Source organism: Anolis carolinensis, chromosome 1, assembly GCF_035594765.1.
Source record: "Anolis carolinensis isolate JA03-04 chromosome 1, rAnoCar3.1.pri, whole genome shotgun sequence".
Taxonomy (NCBI): Eukaryota; Metazoa; Chordata; class Lepidosauria; order Squamata; family Dactyloidae; genus Anolis; species Anolis carolinensis.
This window is the reverse complement of record NC_085841.1, coordinates 7,458,854-7,478,241: the sequence shown is the minus strand read 5'-3', so window position 1 is coordinate 7,478,241 and position 19,388 is coordinate 7,458,854. Positions and strand designations below refer to the sequence as shown.

Sequence of the window (19,388 nt, the reverse complement as noted above, 5' to 3'; positions counted from 1 at the left end):
GGCCGGTTTGCTGTCATTCGGTTCTGTTTGTACCCCTGCAAAATAGTCTCTACCTCAAGTAAAAAGTTTTCATCTGTTTTTTCTTTCTTTCTGGGAACTGGATTAGGTATTTAATGCTGTTTCAGGTTCTCTTGTTTCAGGTTGTGTTTTCTGTAGAGTTTCAGGAAACAAGGCACTAAAAACTAGTCCTGTATTTATGGTCAGGATTGTACTCCATTCACAAGTTCTCATCCAGGTTTTTTAGCCAACACCTAAAAGTGCCTCAGTGTGATGTAGTGGTTTGAGTTGTAATTTTCGGGACCAGTCCATCATAAGTTAGCTATAACCTAAAGGCACACCACAAAAAGCTGTTAGATAATGCATGTGAGATAATGGGCAGATATGTGATGAGTTGTAGATAAGCCGAACAACCGGTTGTTGAAGGTGGCTGTGCCTTAGGTCAGATGTGTAGAGCCACATGGGGATTATGGTTTGAGCAGCAACAGCTCTGTATGAAAGCCTTTCAGGAGTAAAGGCTTCTTTGGGATCTCCAATTCCAGGGACTGATCCATTAATCTGATGGCCTGAATCCTCTTTGCAGAAGGAATCCCAGTGTGAGAGCACTGCTTTGTAATATGGTCATACACACATTTTAGTTCTAGGACAAGCATTTCCCTCCCATCATGGTGAAAATGTTCCATAGGTAGAACATTTTGGATTTAAAATACCTTTTCAAAATGTTTAAAAATTTTCTTTGACACATAGGGGATGGCTTACATGTAGCCTACGCATCACACTTTCCCATCCCTGTCTAAAATGCTTTGACATATTTCCTGTCTGGACACTCAAGAAATTAGGAGTCTAGGTTAAGCATCACATATCTGGAATTAGTATAGTGTCAAAAAAGTGTCCATATGGGTGGCTGAGATAGTCACACCTTTGCTATCTGATGGTGCTCCCTAGTTAGAGAACTGTTATAAGATCATGGCTTGTCGATATAGGATTGCAGTGGCTTTCTGTCATGTCAGCTTTGACTTATGGTGACCCCAAAAATGAAAAAGCTTTATGTCACCCTACCCTTAACAGATCTGCTTAGGGTAAGCATAGGCAAAATTTGGCCTTCCAGGTGTTTTTGAAATACAACTCCCACAATTCCTAACAGCCTTCCAGCTATTACGGGGCCAGGCTGTGGCGCAGGCTGTTGAGCAACCAGTTGCAACAAATCACTCTGACCAAGAGGTCATGAGTTCGAGGCCAGCTCGGAGCCCCGTGTTTGTCTTGTCTTTGTTCTATGTTAAGGCATTGAATGTTTGCCTTATATGTGTATTGTGATCCGCCCTGAGTCCCCTTCGGGGTGAGAAGGGCGGAATATAAATACTGTAAATAAAAAAATATTAGGAATTGTGGGAGTTGAAGTCCAAAACATCTGGAGAGTCAAAGTTTGCCCATGCCTGGCTTCGTGTTTGCCAAACTCAAGACAGTGGCATTCTTGCTTTCACCATGTGAAAAGAGATCTTTCTCTTTTCTCACTGTCTTACTGATCATTGTCTTTTCTACCCTGTTTCCCCGAAAATAAGACATCCCCTGAAAATAAGACCCAGTAGAGGTTTTGCTGAATTGCTAAATATAAGGCCTTCCCTGAAAGTAAGACCTAGCAAAGTTTTTGTTTGGAAGCATGCCCGCCAAACAGAACACCAGAGCATGCAGGATTGGTCAATGTATGTACCATAGATTGTTGTACATTGAAATAATGGTAGTAATAAGAAATTCTTGATAGGATTCAAAGTTTGGTTATGCTAGTTTGTGATGACAACCACTGTACAGTATATAATAAATGTTCATTTTTTTGTTCAACAATAAATGTGAATTCTTCATGGAAAAATAAGACATCCCCTGAAAATAGGACCTAGTGCATCTTTGGGAGCAAAAATTAATATAAGACACTGTCTTATTTTCGGGGAAACACGGTAGTAAATCTAGTAGCCATTTATTTGCTCAACAGTCAGCCCTCTATAGTTGTTAATAATAACAACAACTTTATTTTTATACCCCACCACCATCTCACAATTGGGACTCGGGGCAGCTTAAACATGGGGCAAGTGCCCCCTAGATACAAATACAAATGATCTATCAAAAACAAAAACATAGATAAAATAAAAAAAACAAAAGTAACAAAATAGTTAAAAACACAGTTCCAATAAAACATAAGAATAGCCAACAGCTGTGTGCAGCAAAATTGCCATAATGCAATTTGCTGTGGTTAGTGGTGCAGGACTCTGCACTAATATATAGATAAACTGCAAACTATGTTTTTTTTTTTTACTTGAGATAATCCTTTCTTAGGAATCTCTTAAGTCCTTCAACACAACACAATGGGCTACCTTTGTTGGCAAGTGACCGTAGAATCATGTTGAAGGACATTCAAATGCCTAGGTCTTCTGACAGAAATCACACTGGAGGAGGTAGAGATTCCTAGAGCAAACATATATGGTAAAATCTGCAAATTTTCAAATACACAAAAATGAAACTGCAAACACAGAGGACCAGCTATTGTGCTAATTTTTTTTTGCAGTCCACGGTATCCACTGAACTCTTCTCCAGCACTCTGATTCCAATGAGTAGGTTTTTTTTTCTTGTTCTACTGTTTAGCTTTCCCAACCTTGCACAGACATACAAAATAACCCATCTTCCACCTTCTCTCTCAAGGATCCATCTCCAAAATGTGGCGGTCTGTAGCAGCTCTGTGTTTTCTGGTGGCCCTTGCCAGCGCCCGGAGCGTCCCTTACTTCCCTCCTCTCTCCCACGACATGGTGAACTACATCAACAAGCTCAACACCACTTGGCAGGTGAGCAAACCTTGGACTGGATAATGGAGTTGGAAAGAAGAAGCAGGGCATAATAGAGGAAGGTCTTCATCTATTGGTCCATAGAGGTATTGTGTGACAAATGTTTCAATTCAACTACATCATCACTTGCTGGGGTGTAATGGGCTGTGAAATTGATGGTCCATGAGAAGGAGACCCTTAGCCATATACTTTCTTCCTGGAACTGAAGCATTTTATTTTCCTTTGACACAACCAACTTCTTGCCTCTCCTGCCCTGAGTTTGAATGCAAAGCTTGGAAAATATATATTTTACCAGCCTTCTGGCTGATGGAATTCTGGTAGCAGTCCTCCAAAAAAAATAAAGTTTAAACTGGCAAGAATTAAATGCCTCTTGTTCCTGTGCTGCTATTCTATTTCTCACAGATGTGTTCTGTATGTACAAGAAGGGACAGGTTAAGAGCAGTTACCATATGGCAGATGGTGTCTTTCATAGTAATGGGGTAGTTTTCAGGATTTACCCTGTTTCCCCCAAAAAAAGACCTCCCCTGAAAAGTAAGGCTTAGCAAAGTTTTTGTTTGGAAGCATGCCCACCAAACAGAACACCAGAGAAGGCAGGATTGGTAAATGTACATACCATAGATTGTAGTACATGAAAATAATGGTAGTAACAAGAAATTCTTGATAGGATTCAGAGTTTGTCTGGTTATGCTGGTTTGTGATGACAACTACTGTACAGTATATAATAAATGCTAATTTTTTTGTTCAACAATAAATGTGAATTCTTCCTCATGGAAAAATAAGACATTCCCTGAAAATAAGATCTAGCGCGTCTTTGGGACAAAAATTAATATAAGAGACTGTCTTACTTTCGGGGAAACAGGGTAGTAGAAACTTTACAAAAGAGCTGTTCAAGCAACCTTCTGGTCTCAAACAAAAGCTTTTGGTTTAGGTTGTCACTAAGAGTCCATTCTAAGCAACACAGTTAATTTGAAGTTTTGGTTTGCCAGTTGACTGGCAAATATTGATGTATCTTTTGCCTCTATGACTTCTTACAAGGATGCAGTAACTAGGGTGCCTCAAGGGCATGAAAAATATTTACACCACAGGCCCATGTGATGTTTGCACTATTGTCAAAATTTGGAGTGGGGAAGAGATAGAATGATCTCAAGGCCTTTAGCTCTCCAAGCCTTGTAGCTTTTCTAGGATCTACCCTGTGGAATTAATGCAGTGATACCACTTCATGGTTCAAAATTATGGAATCATGGGAGTTGTTGTTTTGTAAAGTCTTTAGTTTTATCTGCCAAAAAGTGCTGGTGCCTCACCAAACTAGAATGCTCAGGGTTCTGTTGTATTGGGTTCTGGCAGTTAAAGTGATGTCAAACTGCATTGATTCTTAGGTTTAGATGCACTCTTTGTTGTTCTTCTCGGGATGTGTTCTAACTTCCAAAACTGAACACAGTATTTTAGACATCTAGCCAAAGCAGAATTGAGTGGGACAATGACTTCCCTTGACTTGTACACTTCATGTGCCCATTAAATCTTTGGACTGAAGATCCCAGAATGATTTTTGACAGTTTTAGTCCAAAATCTAATGCCCAGAATCAGTCATTCGCTTCTTGTCAATCATGTTATATATTCTTGGCTGGACAACTTGGATATCCTTTAAAACTTCCCTTTTTCTGTTCTTTCCTTTTTCCGTGAAGGCTGGGCACAATTTCCACAATGTTGACATGAGTTATGTGAAAAAGTTGTGTGGCACATATTTGCACGGCCCCAAGTTACCTGAAAGGTAAGGCGTTTATTCTCTTTGCTGCTAATATTGCAGTTAACTTTGGACTTTTGAGACAAAATAACTGTCTAGTTTTTAGCTCTCAAGGTTGTCTTTCTGATAACAGTAATCTCCTGAAAGAATAGGGGGAGAAAACCAATGGCTTAGCGGAAAAGCAAATGCTTTGCACTTAAAAGAGCACAGGTTCAATCCCATGCATCTTTGGATAGGCATGGAAATATTTCTGCTTTAAACCCCCCAAGACCATTATTCTTATAAACTGCACCATCCCACACTTGGATTCTCCTTTGACTGCCATGATGCCATCCTGTGAAATGTTGAGATTTGACATTTAGGGAGAGTTAGTTAGAATTCTAAGCCGAATTGCTTTTGTGTGGTTGTCTCAAGCTTTGATCTGCTGGATCTTTGGACTTTCGGCTCTTGGAATTCCTGACCATTGGCTGACAGGGCTTTTGGAACTTGAAATCCAAAATATTTGGAGGGTTAAACCTCAAGTGCCTTCCCAAACTATGAACCCCAGGATCGCATAGTATGCAGCCATGATAGTGCTATAGTTCTGTAACATGAAAGAATCAAAAGAGCAGGCAACACAGAGCATTTAGGGCAATTGTTGTGGTTGCAGTTGGAGAGATGTGCCAAGGAGGGATTTACTAGGGAAACAGATTTTACAGAATTTAGCCCCACTTGAGCTATTTCAGGCCCAGTATGGACTTTATTTCCCAAAAGAGAAGTGACTTGTGTTTGGCAAGGAGACAAGCCACAAGAAAATTGCCTCCAGAACCCTAAAAAGATACAATGGACATTTTGAACACTAAATAAATAAAGTTACAGTCTTCCAAGTTACAGTGACGATTGCCCATCTCTGTTGTAGACAGTACTGAGTCAGAGAGACTGACTTGATTGATGTAAGGTAACTTGCTGTGGTCCCCAGAAGGAGTAGGCTTGTTTTCTGCTGCTCTGTAGACCAGATTGGAAGCAATAGATTCAGATTACCGGAAAGGAGATTCCACCTGAACATTAGCAAGAACTTCCTGACTGTAAGAGCTATTCAGCAGTGGAACTCTCTGCCTCGGAGTGTGATGGAAGCTTCTTCCTTAGAGGCCATCTGTCAGGGGTTACTTTGATTGTGTTTTTTTTCCTGTATGGCAGGGGGTTGGACTAGATGGCCCATGAGGTTTCTTCCAACTTGATTATTATATGATTCTAGGAACTGTTAAGTGGCTAGAGGTAGCAGTGGATATGTCCTGTTTCCTTTATAGTTTTCCAAGGGACATAAACACAGTGGAGATACGTAGTTTATTGGGGCTGGGCTGTGGTGCAGCTGGCTAGTAACCAGCTGCTATAAATCACTACTGACCAAGAGGTCATGAGTTCGAAGCCCAGGTCGGGTTAAGCCTCCGACCATTAATAGCCCCGGCTTGCTGTTGACCTATGCAGCCCTGAAAGACAGTTGCACCTGTCAGTTAGGGAAATTTAGGGACACTTTATGCGGGAGGCTAATTTACAACACCATAAAACTGCCAGCAAAACACGAGGAAAGGAATGAGGAAGTACAGCCACTACTGGATGGTGAAGCAACAGCTCCCCCTGTGGCCGGAATCGTGAAGCTGGAAAAATGTTAAAAAAATGCCTCTGAGTCTGTCTAATGTATGTTGTTTGTCTGTTGGCATTGAATGTTTGCCATATATGTGTTCATTGTAATCCGCCCTGAGTCCCCTTCGGGGTGAGAAGGGCAGAATATAAATACTGTAAATAAATAAATATTGTGTAATAGGGCTCTGATCCAGGAAGAACTGGTTTGGGTCCCCCTTGGACCAGAAAACATACTAAATGACATTGGGCCAGGCATCTAACAGATTTTTCCAAATCGGAAAAAGGATTGGTAGTGAATGCCAATGTATATCACCTGGAGCTCAGTATGGGAAGCATCTGGTGAAATAGATCTAATCAATTTCAATCTGTGGTAGAGGATCCTCCACTACTAAGTCACTTTTCCTTGTGATGCTTGGCCTTACGTCAGAAAAGAGGAGTGTTTGAAGACACTCTTTTTCGACCTAGTTGTCTCTGATGTGTCATCCAAAAGTCTCATCATCCCCAACCAGCCTGAGATGCACACCTATGGAGTATTCCATTGAGAAAAGCTGTTCTAAACACATCTTCACTAGATGGATCTTAGGGCCTTTGAAAGAGGAGAAGCTCAGGAAGGCTTGGATTGGCAGAGCTTAGATAGACAGGTGTCTGAGAGTCTTGCCAAAGCAACAATTCACTTAACCAACACTCTCCCTTTTTCTGCTCCCAAAACCAACAAGGTTTGCGTTTGCAGATGATGTGGAATTACCAGATAGTTTTGACTCACGGAAACAATGGCCAAGTTGTCCAACCATCAACGAGATCAGAGACCAAGGTTCTTGTGGCTCTTGCTGGGTAAGTTGGACTCTGAAGAAAATTGGTTTGCAGACAGTAGGATCTCCAATTTCATGGGGAGGTTGGCATGTACAATACACGTGAAGAGAACCTATTCACCAAACCAGCAAATAATCAATTTCGAAAAAAGGTAAAGCTGCAAATGTGGAGGGCTGGCTATCATTTTATGTCTTAGTATCCCATCCTTCTCTCAACATGAGTACATGAATGTACATATATTTTAGATTGTACACCTTTGCAGGATGTTGTACAGTGCCGTGTATATTGATGGCACTATATTAATATACCATCATTGTCAATTGATGGTCATCAAATGTCAAGGATTCATTTAGCAGTTTATTTGATCTGAGCCCTCAATCAGTGACTTCCACATCAGTGAGGATAGTGAATCTGATTCAAATTTGACTCTGAACATAAAAGCCACTATCAAAGGCAGCAGACTCTGTATACAAAACAAAGCCTTGGATATATGAATATATAGGTTAAATGTCCCTTATCCAAAATCCTTGGGATCTTAAGTATTTCAGATTTTGGGGGATTTTAGAATACATCTATTTGTATGTCTGTACAAGAGATATCTTGGCGAGGGAACACAAGTGTAGACACAAAAATTCATTTGTTTAATATAAACCTTATGCACAGAGCTGAAGGTACTTTTACACACAAAACTTTTGATAATTTTGTGCATTAAACAATGTTTGGGAACATAAAGCCATCAGAAAACAAGAGTTCTCACTATCTCAACCTCCTCGTGAGCAATGTTGGATGTTGGAATTCTGTTCAATTTGTAATATCAATCTATATACAGTAGAGTCTCACTTACCCAAGCCTTGCTTATCCAAGTTTCTGGATTATCCAAGCCATTTTTTGTAGTCAATGTTTACAATATATCATGATAATTTGGTGCTAAATTCGTAAATATAGTGATTACAACATAACATTACTGCATATTGAACTGCTTTTTCTGTCAAATTTGTTGTAAAACATGATGTTTTGGTGCTTAATTTGTAAAATCATAACCTAATTTGATGTTTAATAGACCTTTCCTTAATCCCTCCTTATTATCCAAGATATTCACTTATTCAAGCTTCTGCCAGCCCGTTTAGCTTGGATAAGTGAGAGACTACTGTATATAAAAATGTTATGTTCATTTTATTTTGGAGTAAACAACAAAGCCACTGAACCAAATCACACCAAATTTGGCCACAAAAGACATAGTCATCCAAAATATGTCTTTCAACTAAAAAAAACAAGAAAAATAAAGTCCTAATTAGAGGAAGAGGAAGAACTGTTTTTTCCCATTGCTGCCAGTTAGAAGGGCAAGCTCCGCCCACTTGTCTCCTAGCAACCCACTCAGCCATTTAATGGCACCCAGGGCCTCTTCAATCAGGCCTCTTCCACACTGCCTATAAAATACAGATTATCTGATTTGAACTGGATTGTATGGCAGTGTAGACTCAAGGCTCTACCACACACCTATATAACCCTGAATGCCAAGACAGGATAATCTGCTTTGAACTGGATTAACTTGAGTCCACACTGCCATATAATCCAGTTCAGTGTGGTTTTTATACAGTTGTGTAGAAGGGGCCTCACATAATCCTGTTCTAAGCAGATAATATACGATTATAAATATAATATGTAATAATTACTGTGGTATAATTATACAGAGCAATATAATATCTAAAATCAGGACAGTAAATAAAGAGCAACACTCAGAAGACAGGAGAATTCCAGACAGGAAACAATCAGGGCCAGCTAACACCTCCCAACAAAGGATTCCCTCAGGCTTTGAAGCTGCAGGACCATTAAATGCTAATCAAGGTAACTAATTGCAGCATTCATACTTGCTGCACTGAGACTTCATTGCTATTCGACCTGGCCAAACAAGAATTCCACAAGGTAGAAAGCGGCCAGGCTTGCAAGCAGCAAGGGTATTCAGTGCTGTCCAACCTGGCCAACCAAGATTTCCCCTAGATAGAAAACCCTCAGGTTTTGAAGCCACGAGGCTACTCCATCCCATTCAACCTGCCCAAGGAAGGATGCTCCTATGTAGAAAGCGGCCAGGCTTTGAAGCAGTGAGGCTATTCAGTGCAATTCCAATTGCCCACAGCAACGTGTGGCAGGGCACAGCTAGTATAATAAATTTTTCTTTAAAATCAATAATATAAATAAATACTTTAATCTCCATGAATTGCCACCTGCAGGCATTTGGTGCAGTGGAGGCCATTTCTGACCGGGTTTGCGTCCACACCAACGGCAAGGTGAATGTGGAGATCTCTGCAGAAGACCTTCTCTCCTGCTGCGGCTTTGAATGCGGAATGGGGTGAGTTGCTGCCTCATTGTTCCCCTTTAGAAATCCAGGTTCCTTTTGATGGAGAGGATTCCCCATTCAGGACTGGAGAGCTCATCTCACTTTTGTTTCATTTCAAGGGGACTTTAGATACAGACCTCATGGGAAAGGGGCTCATAGTAATGATGCTGTGTGACTCTTAATTGCTTTTGTTTTGTTGGCAAGAGGTTCAGAGGGGACAAGATAGCGATGTTCAAATACGTAAAAAGATATATTTAATCTGGCTATAAAGTAAAGCTGCATATTATGTGGGGGATCCATTCCAAACGTTTCATGTAATACAATTTTCCCATAAACTGGAACCTTATTTTTGTGTTTTGAACATCTGGCTGAAGAATATCATAGAAGTGTTTTGGAGAAGTATTCTCTCTAAGCTCCAGTGTGATTCTATAGCCAAAATTCTGGTAGTTTTCAGCCACTTCTAAAAATTTCTATGCTTTTTCTGCATGAAACCTCTTGACAGTGGAGTCTAATTTTTCCTTCCTTGCAGATGCAACGGAGGCTACCCATCTGGAGCATGGAAATACTGGACTGAGAAGGGCTTGGTGTCCGGTGGGCTTTATGATTCCCACGTGGGTGAGTCACCTTCCTTCCCAAAATTGTATCTGGAAAGGATCAGTTATGTACATTACCTTGTCATTTAGGATTTTTTGCCCAGATTGATTATTGTGGCTATCCAGTTTGCTGGGTTGTTGTGTGTTTTCCGGGCTGTATGGCCATGTTCCTGAAGTATTCTCTCCTGATGTTTCGTCCACATCTGTGGCAGGCATCTTCAAAGGTTATTAGGTCTGTCCAGGGTGGGAGAAAGAACTCTTTATCTGCTTGAGACAAGTGTGAATGTTGCACATTGGCCACCTTGATTAGTATTGAATGGCCTTTCAGCTTCAGAGTCAGGCTGCTTCCTGCCTGGGGGATGCTTTGTTGGGAGGTGTTAGCTGGCCCTGATTGTTTCTTGTCTTGAAATCCACTTTTTTTACTGTTGCTCAAGGTGATCAATTTACAACATTCAAACTTGCCTCAAGCAGACAAGAGTTCTTTCTCTTACCCTAGACATTCCACAGATATAATCCTCACTTGCCTGGTTTCCAACAGACCTCACAACCTCTGAGGATGCTTGCCATAGATGTGGGTGAAACGTCAGGAGAGAATGCCTCTGGACCATGTCCACACAGCCTGGAAAATTCACAGCAACCCAGTGATTCCAACCATGAAAGCCTTCGACAACATACCCAGTTTGCTACTTGCTAAGTTGACTCACAGACAAATCCCATTCGCACCTTGCGCTGGACTCCTTCACCTGTTAGATTCTTTAAATCTTGCAACAGTGGCCAAGACCTGATTTTCTCCTCTAGCCCCCCAATCCAACAGTGATACCAAATAACTCATATCTTCATGGAGATCCTACCCAAATTATGACTGGGAGTGACATTTTCTGCCACCATTTTGAGATGGATTCTGTAACCATACTGAGAAGCATTCTGATATATGTCAGGGTATTGGCGACCCCGACTTGATTGATGAGCTAGGTCCCACCTTAACTCACCCATCAGACCACTTTGCAAATGGCGAAAATGGCACTGACAAAGAATGACAACTTCACTGATTTATCTCTGCCGAAGGCACTAAGGCTTTATTCACAATATTTACATTGCTTACTGTCCAAAGCTATCCAGACACATGTTGCATTCACACAGACAAACATGGAGAATGTCACTCTCTTTCAAAAGTCCATTCACTGTGCACAAAGCACCTCCTTTGCATTCCACAGTCTGTGATTCATCTTCCTGTCAAGTAGCTCAAACAGAAGTCCTTGCCATTTGCCCTTCCAGCAATCAATCAGGGCTGGCCAGAATTAATCTCATGGCTGCTGGAATGCTTGCCAGAACGAAACACACAATCCAACAGCAAACAATAGATTGAACATTTTACTCTATATCAACAAAAACACTAATAAAGATAGTGGGATTAGGGAACGTTAATAAATTCTGTGTGAGAATGGAGGCATTTCCCCAGTTTTGGGGACTTTCTGTATGGTTTGCAGGCAAAAAATTACGGTATTGGAGTTTTGCTGGAAAAGAGGAAACTGTTACCTTAACTCACTAGTTCATCGCCTGCTGTGATAATTTGGTCATTTCTTACTGTAAAAGTATATAAAATTGATCCAAAAATATTGACGTTCTGGTTTCCACTGGGCAGGCTGCCGGCCATACTCTATCCCGCCTTGTGAGCACCACACCAACGGCACTCGTCCCCCCTGCTCCGGTGAAGGCGGAGAGACCCCCGAATGTGTCAAGAAGTGTGAAGATGGCTACACACCTGCATACAAGCAGGACAAGCACTACGGTAGCGAACGCTTACAAAATCCAAAAAAAAAAAAAAAAAGAAAAGAAAAGAAAGAAATCCAAAACACTCAAGCATAAGGGATACTCAACATGTAATGAAGCTTAATTCGAGTTAAAACTCTTGTTAGGTGGCTTCATTTCTGTGAGTTAAGTTTTCATATAGGAAACTAGATTTTCTGCTTAAAGCATAGGTGATAAATGGCTTCTCTGCTTTAAGAATGTTTTCCATAAGACTAAAATTAAAGCAAAAATATATCAATCTGTCTATTAATGACATATCATCAAGTTAAGACACAGATTTGAATTCTTAGCCAAGCGAAAGCAGTTTCATTGGGTGCCAAAATGAACAGAGTGTGCATTAAAGGTTTTTTCTATTCCTTGTGATAAAAATGAGTCAAGAAAGGGTCTTTGGGGGGGGGGAGCAGCTGCAATTAAATATTTCCCTGTAGCTAACCTGAGATGTAGAGAAGCTTTAAGAGGAATGCGGTTGTGTGTTTTCCGGGCTGTATGGCCATTTTCAAGAAGCATTCTCTCCTGACGTTTTGCTCACACCTATGGCAGGCATCCTCAGAGGTATACCTCACAACCTCTGAGGATGCCTGCCATAGGTGTGGATGAAACGCTAGGAGAGAATGCTTCTGGAACATGGCCATACAGCCCGGAAAACATACAACAACCCTGTGATCCCGGCCATGAAAGCCTTCGACAACACATTACGAGGAATGTTAAGTGGAAGCAGAGAGAGGTGGAAACTTCAAAACTGAGTTTAAATGGTTTCAGTGCTTTCTGATTTTATTTTTCCTTCTTCTTTCCAGGAGTTACCTCCTACGGCATCCCTCGCAGTGAGAAGGAAATAATGGCTGAGATCTACAAGAACGGGCCAGTGGAAGGAGCCTTTGTTGTGTACTCTGACTTCCTCATGTACAAATCAGGTAATTCGGTCTTTGGATAACACTTTTTTAAAAACTAGCCATATTGAAGTTGCAGAGAAATATCATGGAAAAAATTCAAGATGTGGCTTCAGGCAGGAGAGGGGCATGGGAAATGTGGAGGATGAGGAAGAAGTAGTTATTGACCTACACACTTCTGCTTTGGTCAGGAATCCCCAACAATACAGGATGCAACCATGAATTCCCAAAATAAACATTGATTTTGGCAGTTTATTTAAGAAACATTATATCACTACGCCATTGTGTATAATGGGACTTCGGCATCCACGGATTTTTGGTATCCACAAGATGTTGTGGAATCAAACCCCAGCAGATACTCAAGGCTGATAATATGTGCCCAATGCATGGTGCATCTATTTTAAAAAAGTAAAACTTTGTTTCCAAAGACATTTCAGTTTCAGAGCATGTTCCAGGCAATTACCATGTATACTTGAGTATAAGCCGACCCGAATATAAGCTGAGGCACCTAATTTTACCACAAAAAAACTGGGAAAACATTGACTCCAGTATAAGCCAAGGGTGGCAAATTTCAGAAATAAAAATAGATACCAATAAAATTACATTAATTGAGGCATCAGTAGGTTAAATGTTTTTGAATATTTACATAAAGCTCAAATTTAAGATAAAACTCTGATCAAATCATTATTCTCATCTTCTTCAATGTAAATGTGCTTATATATCCTTTTAATAATAATAAATAATAGATGTAATAATAATAATAAATACAGGAAAATAATACAAGTAATAATAAATAGAGTAAAATAATAAATGCAATAATATGAGAGTGAAATAATAAATGTATTAATAATAATAAAAAATAGAGTAAAATAAATGTAATAGTAGCAAAAATAATAAATGTAATAATACCAATAATAATAGAGAAAAATAATAAATGTACCATATATTCTGAAGTATAAGCTGATCCAAATATAAGCCAACCAGGACCCTCACCCAAGTATAAGCCGAGGGGGGCTTTTTCAGTCTTAAAAAGAGGGCTGAAAAACTAGGCTTATACTCATGTATATACAGTAAGCTTTATATCGGCCTTATAAAATCAGACCTGAATCCTCTCCTGCACGCTTAAGAGTTTATAGTGACTGCCAAGCCTTCATCTTATGAAATCCTGGTGGAGGAGTACTTAGGATTTTCTAGCAAACTTCCTTGAATTATAGGGGAGCTACTTGCTGGAGTCCTTATGGACAACAAGTTAAACATGAGCCAACAATGTCATGCAGCAACTTAAAAAGCCAATGGGATTTTGGCCAGCATAAATAGGAGTCTAGTGTCTAGATCCAGGGAAGTCATGCTACTTCTCTATTCTGCCTTGGTCAAACCACACCTGGAATCACACTGTGTCCAATTCTGGGCACCGCAACTGAAGGGAGATGTTGACAAGCTGGAATGTGTCCAGAGGAGGGCAACTAAAATGATCAAGGGTCTGGAGAACAAGCCCTATGAGGAGCGGCTTAAAGAGCTGGGCATGTTTAGCCTGCAGAAGGGAAGGCTGAGAGGAGACATGATAGCCATATATAAATATGTGAGGGGAAGTCATAGGGAGGAGGGAGCAAGTTTGTTTTCTACTGCCTTGGAGACTAGGATGCAATGGAACAATGGCTTCAATCTACAGAAACGGAGATTCCATCTGAACATTAGGAAGAACTTCCTAACTGTGAGAAGGAGCCCCAGCATGTGGTGGAGGATCCTTCTCTGGAGGCTTTTGAGTAGAGGCTGGATGGCCATATGTCTGAATGTGATTTTCCTGCTTCTTGGCAGGGGGTTGGACTGGAGGCCCATAAGGTCTCTTCCAACTCTATGATTCTATGATACCTAATGCATACATGGTTATTCTTATCTGATGTTTATGTGACCTGCACATAATAAAATCAGTGCTTTAAGGGACACTTACAAGAATGTTTAAAAGGAAGTTCTCAGGGCCCAGCACAGTAGGTAACCATAAACTTTGGTTATTTGCCCTGGGCACATAATATACTGGAGGGGCAGCATTTCTAGCAAAATAGAGGTTATCACATTTACAAAGGACGTCGTCACACAGAGGAGACATGATGAGGGCCATGGATCAAGATGTTAGGGGAAGTCATAGGGAAGAGAGAGCAAGCTTGCTTTCTGCTGCCCTGGAGACTAGGACACAGAACAATGGCTTCAAACTACAGGAAAGGAGATTCCACCTGAACATTAGGAAGAACTTCCTCACTGTGTAAGAGATCTGTTCAGCAGTGGAACTCTCTGCCCCGGAGTGTGGTGGAGGCTCCTTTGGAGGGTTTTAAACAGAGGCTGGATGGTCATCTGTCAGGGGTGTTTTATTTATTATTTATTTATTTACAGTATTTATATTCTTCCCTTCTCACCCCGAAGGGGACTCAGGGCGGATTACAATGAACACATATATGGCAAACATTCAATGCCAACAGACAAACAACATATATAGACAGACACAGAGGCATTTAACATTTTTTTCCAGCTTCACGATTCCGGCCACAGGGGGAGCTGTTGCTTCACTGTCCACTAGTGTCCACATTCCTTTCCTCGTGTTTTGCTGGCAGTTTTTTTTTTATGATGTTGTAAATTAGTTAAATTAGCCTCCCGCATAAAGCGTACCTAAATTTCCCTAATTGACATATGCTGTCTTTCGGGGCTGCATAGGTCAACAGCAAGCCGGGCTATTTAATGGTCGGGGGCTTAACCCAACCCGGGCTTCGAACTCATGACCTCTCATAGAATCATAGAATCATAGAATAGTAGAGTTGGAAGAGACCACATGGGCCATCTAGTCCAACCCCCTGCTAAGAAGCAGGAAATCGCATTCAAAGCACCCCCGACAGATGGCCATCCAGCCTCTGTTTAAAAGCCTCCAAGGAAGGAGCCTCCACCACGGCCCCGGGGAGAGAGTTCCACTGTCGAACAGCTCTCACAGTGAGGAAGTTCTTCCTGATGTTCAGGTGGAATCTCCTTTCTTGTAGTTTGAAGCCATTGTTCCGTGTCCTAGTCTGCAGGGCAGCAGAAGGGTCAGTAGTGATTTATTGCAGCTGGTTACTAGCCAGCTGCGCCACAGCCTGGCTTTGAATGCAATTTTCCTGCTTCTTGGCAGGGGGTTGGACTGGATGGCCCACCAGGTCTCTTCCAACTCTAGGATTGTATGGAGAATCCCAAGTATATCATGAAATGACAGATTCTAAGATGTCATAGTTTGTAGCATTGCTGGTTAAACAAAGAGTTGTAATTCATATGGCAGGTGCCTGGCATCTCACCTGAATACATCACCGGAGGTGGAGTAGGAGGGTTGAGTAGGGACCTCATTTGGATTATTATTTCATTCGAGAGTTGTAGGATTCAATTTTTTCACCCGCTCCTTGCTGCTTCTTGCAGGTGTCTATCAACATGTTTCTGGAGAGGAAGTTGGTGGCCATGCCATCCGTATCCTGGGCTGGGGCGTTGACAATGGCACCCCTTACTGGTTGGCAGCCAATTCCTGGAACACAGACTGGGGTGAAGACGGTATGATACAATTGGCTAGAAGGTTCATTGAATCTCATTGGTTTAGTGGGTTGCAATTATCAATAAGATATGGGTCTTCTATAGAAATTCTCATCTGTGTCTCATCTGTAGAATTGATTGAAAACCTCACTGAAACGTAGATGCAGCTGGTTCCTTTTGCCTTTTTTCGTGTCCACAGTGACTTGAGAAACTTATACATTAATCCAGTCTGTTAAAGTCGAACATGCAGCTTTTGGAGGGCCATCAGTCATACTTCTTGGGGTTGATGTGTGTTTTCTATATGGCCATGTGTCAGAAGCATTCTCTCCTGACATTTTGCCCACATCTATGGCAGGCATCCTCAGAGGTTGTAAGGTATAACCGAAAAAATCGAAGTAAGGAAGGTTTATATATCTGTAGAAGGTCCAGGGTGGGAGAAGAAGGCCATTGTGAAAGTTTTAATTAATCACCTTGATTAGCACCAATGGCCTTGCTAGATTCATGTCCTGGCTTCTTCCTGCCTGGGGGAATCTTTTGTTCAGAGGTGTTAGCTGCCCCTGATTGATTCATGTCTGGAAGTCACCTGTTTTCAAAGTGTTGTTCCTTATTTACTGTTCTGATTTTAGAGTTTTTTTAAATAGTGGTAGCCATATTTTGTTCATTTTCATGGTTTCTTCCTTTCTGTTGAAATTGTCCACATGCTTGTGGGATTTCAGTGGCTTCTCCGTGTAGTCTGACATGGTGGTTGTTAGAGTGGTCCAGCATTTCTATGTTCTCAAATAATAATACTCTGTGTCCGGGTTTGTTCAGCAAGTGCTCTGCAATGGCTGATTTCTCTGATTGAGTCAGTCTCCTTGATTCGTGTCTGGGCAATGCTGCTTTCAGTGGTCCCTAAGGAGTCTTGTCCACAGCTGCATGGCGGTTGTTTTTTTTCATGTCAGGAGTGACTTGAGAAACTCCAAGTCGCTTCTGGTGTGAGAGAATTGGCCATCTGCAAGGGTGTTGCCTAGGAGACACCCTGATGTTTTGATGCATGTATACGGTAGACTCCTGCAGAGGTGAAAGGATTCTTCTTGTCCTTCACTGAACATATTCGTTGTTGGATTTTCTTGGTGGTTCTGTAGATAGTTTGCACCTCACAATCTCTGAGGATGCCTGCCATAGATGTGGGTGAAACGTCAGGAGAAAACATGGCCATACAGCCCAGAAAACACACAACAACCCTGTGGTTCTGGCCATGAACGCCTTCGACAACACATTGTCAAACTTCTTCCTTTGAGGTCCCAGACTTGAGGAAACGTTCTCAAGATGTTCCTCTCACCTTCTCCTAGGTTTCTTCAGGATCCTCCGTGGACAGGACCACTGCGGAATCGAATCTGAAATTGTCGCTGGGATCCCCAAGACGAGCGAATATTGGAAGATGCTGTGAAGACGTTGCCCTTCTGAATCCAGCTGATTGATCTGCAAATAATCAAGTTGATTTTTATCCTGTGGAAACGGAAGCAGTGGTGACAAAAACTGCCACACTCCTCAGACATTTTAGATTTCAGATTTTTTTAAAAAAATAAAGCCTTTTAAAATGTTTTAAAAACCATTACTCAGTGCTATTGTCTCCAGGAGGCAGGAAGAACGAGGCGGCACAAAGTGGGGCAACTCTATAGAGTCATTGAGAAACGAAACCAGAAGGATGCAATTGAATCAGAGCTAGCTGATTTAATAATTTTGAGTAAATATTTCTCGGTATTGTTGAGAAATATTCTTCCAAGTGTCCTATAGAATTAACAGGGTGATTGGACTGTTGGGGGGACACAACCCTAGGTGAGCCATAGCATGGTGCCAAAGAGGATTTTCAAGGCAAAGGATTGGAAGCAGGCTAAAATGACTGATTGTTGATGATTTATGTGCTGAGACCTTTATTGGGTCATATTGATGATGAGACACGGGGGATAGCAAAGAGATAAGACATTTGAGACAATGATGAACTATCTTACGCTTTGCTTCAGCCAATAAGATGGTTCCCAGACTTGGATCCATCATATGTTTTGGACTCCAGCTCCTGCTTATTGGCCAAGCTGGTTGTGGTTTTGGGGAAATGAAGTCCAAAACACCCAGAGGATCCAAAATTGGGAACCTCTGTGCCAATTCCTCTTTATTTCTTGCTGATTCTCTATCCATGTTCCTAGGCAGCTAGGGGCAAATTAGAGTCTCCGTGTTTATACTGACTAACCCCAACAAGGCTCCATTGTATTTGCTTCTGGAAACTTCAGATCTGTGCTTTGGCTTTTATTGGAGTGTTGTGCCACCATGTGGCTAGTAATTTGAGGCTTCGATCATTATAAATGGGATTTAATCATGGATAGCAAATTATGGAGCCCACTCTGTGTTCCTAGATAAGCTCTAAGTGTCATACATTATTTTGTTGCATTTCTCAAGTCTTTACAATAACTGCACTGGCTGAATTTGCACATGGATAGTCATTGATTCAGTAAAATATATAATAATAATTTACAATTGCAAATCATCAGTACAGGAATGATGATAGTGGTGATCAATGCATGCAGACCAGACGTTTGGATCTGGACTTGGTCATACTAAAAGCAGACCCATTCGTCTAAATCCAAGTCTCTTTATTTTAAATGAGAGACCCACTGAGGTCAATGGCTCTACTGTGAGTTAGACTCCACCTGGATCTGACACATAGGCTCCGTTATTTCACTATCTCCCAGCTTCGAATGTACTCATGAAATGCACAAAGCCTTTAAACTTGCGGTTGTTGCAAAAGCAGCCAAATGTTTACCAGTACGACTTCAGTTGGGTTTTTTTTCTTCATCTCTCCAATAAAGAGTTGAAATCTCATTGCCAGTCTAATGTGTCTTTTACTGCCCACTGGTGGCCAGGAATAGTTGTGTCCCTGTTTTTCTTGATGAGCAAACTTACCGGTTGTTAGGAATTGTGGGAGTTGAAGTCCAAAACACCTGGAGGACCCATTTTTAACCATGCTTGCATTAAATCAACCTAGTAACAAACCAAAGTTGAATCAACCCCTTATAACAGTGCTTCTCAATTTGTGGGTCCTCAGATGTTTTAGCCTTCAACTTCCAGAAATCCTAACAGCTGGTCAACTGGCTGGGATTTCTGGGAGTTGTAGGCCAAAACACCTGGGGACCCACAGGTTGAGAACCACTTTCTTATAAGATATACAGACATACATAAAATGTAATACAGTAGAGTCTC

The 19,388-nt window shown here is 41.2% G+C and overlaps 1 protein-coding gene and 1 long non-coding RNA gene across 3 annotated transcripts in view; both read left to right on the top strand.

The window, feature by feature from the left end:
* The window catches only part of ctsb (cathepsin B), a 35,568-nt gene extending 16,558 nt beyond the window's left edge, over positions 1-19,010 (top strand). For both annotated transcript variants that reach the window (XM_062969638.1, XM_062969640.1), the window contains exons 2-10: positions 2,686-2,825; positions 4,508-4,593; positions 6,903-7,017; positions 9,225-9,343; positions 9,861-9,946; positions 11,567-11,713; positions 12,528-12,644; positions 16,047-16,175; positions 17,486-19,010. In XM_062969638.1, coding sequence (XP_062825708.1) covers positions 2,700-2,825; positions 4,508-4,593; positions 6,903-7,017; positions 9,225-9,343; positions 9,861-9,946; positions 11,567-11,713; positions 12,528-12,644; positions 16,047-16,175; positions 17,486-17,583 — 1,023 coding nt within the window. In that variant the 5' untranslated portion in view covers positions 2,686-2,699 and the 3' untranslated portion in view covers positions 17,584-19,010. The remainder of the gene's footprint in view (positions 1-2,685; positions 2,826-4,507; positions 4,594-6,902; positions 7,018-9,224; positions 9,344-9,860; positions 9,947-11,566; positions 11,714-12,527; positions 12,645-16,046; positions 16,176-17,485) is intronic.
* Positions 4,600-6,356, top strand: LOC134295972 (uncharacterized). Its single transcript, XR_010002506.1, has 2 exons — positions 4,600-5,884; positions 5,923-6,356. It is a non-coding gene; the product is annotated as an uncharacterized LOC134295972 (long non-coding RNA).
* Positions 19,011-19,388: the final 378 nt, after the last annotated feature.